The sequence below is a fragment of the Pelecanus crispus genome, chromosome 10 (genome assembly GCF_030463565.1).
Source record: "Pelecanus crispus isolate bPelCri1 chromosome 10, bPelCri1.pri, whole genome shotgun sequence".
NCBI lineage: Eukaryota > Metazoa > Chordata > Aves > Pelecaniformes > Pelecanidae > Pelecanus > Pelecanus crispus.
Window position 1 is genome coordinate 19,867,776 of NC_134652.1, and position 6,000 is coordinate 19,873,775.

A 6,000-nucleotide genomic window follows, 5' to 3' on the forward strand; every position below is an offset into this window, starting at 1 on the left:
AAAAGGATAGGCAAAAAGGGAATCTTTAAACACAATTACATTACAGATATATTTAATTCACCACCTGGCGGGGGGAAGGGGAGGGAACCAAACCAAACCAAAAACCTTTAACACTTCTGGTACAGATTAACAAAATGACTTGCTTTAGTGTAGGTCACGGTGAGGCGGCAAACAGGCAAGAGAAAACAGCTTAACTAAAAAGTGCACAGTTTGCAGAATTTTGAGGTATGTGCTACACGTGCCAGTGAAATGAGGACCTGAATTTCATGGTTGTACTATGACACTTCAGATGAGCCACAATAAAAGTTAAACTCACAAAAGATGATTTACTACAGCTGATAAAAGTACTTGTGTGACATATGCTAATTGGCTGGCAACCATAACATACTACACGATACTATGTTTTCCAATACAAAGATATCTGGTTCACACATTCTTTCAGATCTTTGTAATCAGCTGAAAAATACAGATACAAGTGTCAGGACTGCGCTGTATGTTGTCTTACGCAAACAAAAAAAGTACATATGTTATGCATATCTACACACATATTGTTCAGTGAGAAGACTCTTCCTGGATTATTTTTTAAACGCTGATTAACAAGGTACCTAAATAAAACTTCATATTGCATTTTTTTAAACAAAATATTCTGCAAGAGAAAGTTTAATTAGTTAATTGTAGGACAGATTCTTTGTCAGAACTCATCCTTTGAATTCTTGCAAGGATCTCCTCTCTCAGAAAGTTAATCACTCTCTGATCCAGTGAGCAAAGGAGGGGCACAGGATACGCACAGCTAGCGTAACATCAAACCCATCTCAGTGATGGCACACAAGTCATTTGGTATGTTTAATGAGGGATTTAACTAGCTACCTTAAACCTGCTTTAAAAACACTCACTTTTAGGGAAAGCATCTGCATCTGCAAACGGACCGAAAACTTTAACATACTTCACAACCACTCTGAAAAACTATACATGTGAGACTACTCCACTGTTAATTACAATTACCAGACACGGTCAGACTGGATTCCCTTCTGTTAAAAGGGAGAGATAAGTTCAGTACGTGGCGATCAAGACAGACTTTTTGGGTGGAAATCTTCTATTTCAAAATAAGACAGATCTGCTAACCTTTAAGACCTGCTACATGCCATTGACTGAAGCTTCTGCAGGAGAAAGAGTATGGAAGCAGCTCAGCTTGCTTGTCTCAGGGCTGAAAATCGTGCTGCAGTAAAGTTCTTTTGGGATCTCCTGATGAGAACGTAAGTTTTTAGCAAAATCTGAAAAATACTCTGGTTGCAAGATTATTGGTTTGATATTGAAAAATCACATCTCCCGTCATTTTCCTGCAGGGAAGGACACTTCTGAAACTTAATAGACTGCATTGGTTGACAATTTCCTAAGAAAAATACTAGAGAGAACAACTAGGACAGTAATGTACCATTTGATATGCGGTTCATAAACAAGGAAAAACTGGTGATGAATACAGCCACAGGTGACAGTTTGCCTTCCAGCGACCACAGGATGACTGAGCTCAGGATCTCAAGGAAGGATGCAAAGTTAAACAGCAGAATTAGGATTCTGAACTTCAGGAGATGGGAGTTCAGCTTGTTTACACAACTGCTAGTCAGATTTCCCAAGTAGGCTATCATTAGAAAGAAAGGTACTTAGGAGAGCTGGCTGTGAAGAAAATTTATTTCGACCTCAAGAGCTAACCAGCCCACTGTACAGGGAATTTTGTCAGAAGAACTGCTTAGTGCACAAGAACTGCTCGGTGCACAAGCTTCCTAATTAATATGCAAAAATAAAGCATATTAGAAGTGGAAACAAGGATGGGAAACAAAAGGATATAAAATCATTGCTCTGGCACTTAGGGACAAAATTAGGAAGGCCAAAGCCCAGCCATAGCTAAAACTGGTGAGGGACGTAAGTGGATTCTGCTAGTAGCTGAAGAAAGTTCAGACAAAATGTGGGTCTGTTAACGAATGAGGGAAACAACTTAGGAATAGATTATATAGAAAGGTTTGAAGTCCTCAGTATCTTTTTTTGCCTTGGTCTTCACAGGGAGAGCCTGATCCCAGTTCTGCATGTGTACCAGCATGATTTGGGAAGGAGAGGGATGACCAGCAGCCAGGGAGCAGGAGGTTAGGGCCTACTGAGAAAAGCTGGACATATTCAAACCTATAGGCCAGGCAGAATTCACTAAGCTGAAAGCTTATCGCCATAATCATGGTGATTATGGGAGGTGCCTGATGACTGGAAAAGGGTAGTGTGTTATGCCCACCTTTAAGAAAGATGAGAAGGATGACCCAGGTAACTACAGCTAGACAATCTTCCCTAGCTCCCTGGAAAGATGGCAGACCACGTCATGTCCCTTGGCATCAATTTCCAGCTATGTGAGGGACAAAAACGTAATCAGGAACAGGCAATACCAATTTACCAAAAGCAAATTATGGTTGAGGCTAGTAGGTGATCTAGTAACAGCCTATACCATTTGAATAGTAGTTACAGGAGTGATGGAGCCCAGCTCTTCTTGGTAGTGGCAAATAGTATCCCAAGGAGCAATGGTCACAAGTTGTTGTTTGGTAGGACTTTCAGAAAAACTTCTTCGCTAGGTAAATAGCGTAGCACTAGAAATAGTTATTGAGAGAGGCTGTGGAGACTGCACGCTTGGAAATTCACAACCCAACTATACAGAGCCATGGCTTGACCTGGTATATAGTGTTGGCAGTTAACCTGCCTCCTGCATGAAGTTGGCCTAGACACCTCCAGATGTCCCTTCCAACCAACGCTGCTACAACTGTGTAAACAGTCTGATATTTTTTAGGACACTAAAGAATGCTCCTGAGGAAAGTTTATTTTCCAGGTTTTGTAAGTGCACCCTGTACTAAACAATGGAGTGACTCAGGAGACAGATGATGGGACATACCCTTTAGTTCACATCTAGCCTGCTTCAACCAGTAGTTCTTAAACATACTTGACAACTGTGTAACAGACTAGGAAAAAAGGTCTCAGTCCATAAGACGAAATCATTCTGTTGCAAGTAGCAAAAAAGAAACAAAGTACTGAATTTGCAGAATAACTCACTGTTTTGCAGTAATATAAGCATTTCCTTCCCCACAGAAATAGGAAAGTTTGTACTTCAAAGTTTGTACATCAGCAACTGTCTGATGCCCAAGTTGTACTTATTGTCCCCAGTAAATGGTGGAGTTGTCTGTTCAACATTTCCAAAAACCCCATCAGAAACATCTCTTACTAAAAAGGCACGCATTTCTCAGACCAGAACTTTACTACCTAACATTTTTCAGGAATGCAGAAGACGTGAATTGACTGTCGATTTGGTTACTACTGATCACATTAGTTCCTCTATGATCACTGAAGACCATCTATGTCAAAACACGCTTTTCATCTTGTCCAGAGTAATACATTGTACTCCCAGTATCTAATGAATTTATGTTGCTTCTTAAACCATTAATATCTGCAGATTTCACTTGTGCAGTTTTGAATTATGGCAATCAGTAGTACAAGGCAAATACCAAAGGACAGTTAAAATCGTTGTGTTTTGTGGTAACTACTTGGATATGACTGAAGAGCCATACCTGTACTTCAAAAAAAAAAAAAAAGTTTAAATATTTTCTAAAAGCCAAAGTGTAACATAATTTATCAGAGTATCTTCCTGAATTCTGCCACAAACGGATCATCTTTTCCTCTACAGACATAAGACTTCCATATCACCACTTGAAGTTTTTAATTTTCCTTTCCATCGTTGTAAGCTTCATATTTTGGCAACTAAACTTTGCTTTAAAGACATACCACCTTCTTTCCTGCAGTTCTACTCAATGACCCAATCATGTGGCAGCTTTTCTGTGAGGAGACCTGTGCAACTATATGGCAGCTCAATAAAATTCACGTCCGCTAATCTGGGGACTAGGTAGTAACAGCTGTCTCAGTGAAAAGCTCACAATCTACCAGTGAACAAAAGAAACAGATGCTGCTGAGAAAAAAATGCTCCTTCTGGCAGTATTGTTTTGTAATGGGAGCAAAAGTAAATAAACAAATAAATTATCTAAACAGAAAGATACCATAATAAACCAATTTTTCTTTCCTAAGTCTGAGCTGATTTCTGATGCAACATTTTTCCCCTCACCCCAACATTTTAAAAGTTACTACTGTTCGTTAAACTTCAACCATTAAAAAAATTAACTAATGCTGGAATTTTTCCATTTTCTTTAAAGGGGAAGATAATTTCGTAACAGCTGATATACCTCTCTCCCTCCTGTTTTATTTCAAGTTCTTACAAGGACACTTTGCTTAACTTCTCTCCTCCTGAAGTTAAATTCCTTTACCAAGTAACCCAAACCAGAAGAATAATACCACAAAACACATTATAATCCTTAGCTGATACTAGACTTGGAAAACATCAGTTCAACACTATTTTTTTTTCCTCAAAAACTAAACTAAAAATATTATTATTGTAATGGCAAACAACATGATCTTTGTACTATTAACAAGATATAGGAATGATAGGTTTTAATTCTCTATGTGCTTGACATAATAGGGACATAACACCATAATGTAAAAATTAACAGTGAAGACAACAACAACAACTGCAAGACCATCACCGCACAGAAGTGACAGGAAATGCTAAGACAAGGCTTTTGACTAATATTAAAGATTTAAAAATGAGAAATCTATCAGAAAATATAGTTCCCCTTACTCTTCTCTTAGAAGAATTCAAATTTTATTTGGAAAGACACCAAATTCTCAAGACAGTCCAAGCAAACTATCTTCTATTCAGGAGTAAATGTAAAAAATTCAAGCGTGTAAGTAACTTAGCTTGTGGAAGCAAGCCAACTGAGTTTGGTAGGACCGTTCACACGTTTAATATAATTCCTACACACAAATGGTTTAGCAGGATTAGGAGCATAAGACAACCTGAATAATTTTTCCCGAGTCAGTTTCATTTCATCCGAGATCTACTCCCTAAATAAATACTTTGCCAACTTTCAAGTATTTCTATGCATTGTGCCATGGAACACATTACAGAGAGATGTCAGCCAGTACTGACCAAACTGGTGTATCCATCATGCATGCTGCCAACAGATACATTGGCTCAAGTTTCAAAAGCACGTATTATATTATCAAAATACCACACCCGACCTAACGATCTTACTTGAGATCAGCCAGGCCACAATGATACATGTTTGGTGCTAGAGCCAGCGCAATCACCACTAGCTTAGGGGAAAGAAAAGGGGTGTCTTTATTCTGCAGGGTGTTAAGCAGGCTGGACATGCCCTCAAGATGACCCGAACGGCAGTTCAGCGTCTAGGAAACACCACCAGAAACTGCACAGCATTTTATACAACGCTTCAGAAGTAAAGAAAAACCAGCACAGAGATCACATGAAACACGTAACACTTCAAGGAAGTATCGCTTACAAAGGAGGGATGTTTTGCACTGGACTACTTACAGGTATGGAGGCACTCGGTTACTGTGGTTGGCTTGATGAGATAGCCTTTGCAGATATAGCAGGTGATATGAGGATTGAAATCTTTCACCAAGTGCTTCCTCTGAGTAGCCATTCGTGGGTAGGGAATGCTGGCAGAGCGCTCGGGCCAGAGGAGCAAGTCGGAGAGGCGTCGATGCCCACGGTTCACAAGAGATGCGGCGCTGCTCTGGGCAACTGGACTTCTCCAGGCATTTGCTCTGAACTCCGGAGGGCTCACAGGGACACGGCGGCTGCCTCCTGCTCCTGTGCCAGGCGAGGCATCTTCCTACCTGTGACACACGTGGAAGGAGAGAGGTGCGTGAGCCCGGCGGCACCAGGCCGGCGGCGATGCCCCGCAGGACGCGCGTCGCCATGCAGCGGGCAGGGCACCCGCCTTACCGTTTGCGCAAGGGCGGCCGCTCCCGCCGCCCGGGCTCCGAGGCAGCGCCCCTGCCCCCGCCGGCCGCCCAAGGCGCCGCGGTGACAGGTGCAGGGGCCGCGGCCGCCCCGCCGCCAGCCCG

At 41.4% G+C, this 6,000-nt stretch overlaps 1 protein-coding gene across 2 annotated transcripts in view; it reads right to left on the bottom strand.

Moving 5' to 3' along the window:
• Positions 1–5,717, bottom strand: part of PCGF5 (polycomb group ring finger 5) — a 28,534-nt gene extending 22,817 nt beyond the window's left edge. For both annotated transcript variants that reach the window (XM_075717590.1, XM_075717589.1), the window contains exon 1: positions 5,462–5,717. In XM_075717590.1, coding sequence (XP_075573705.1) covers positions 5,462–5,573 — 112 coding nt within the window. In that variant the 5' untranslated portion in view covers positions 5,574–5,717. The remainder of the gene's footprint in view (positions 1–5,461) is intronic.
• Between the last annotated feature and the right edge of the window lie 283 nt (positions 5,718–6,000).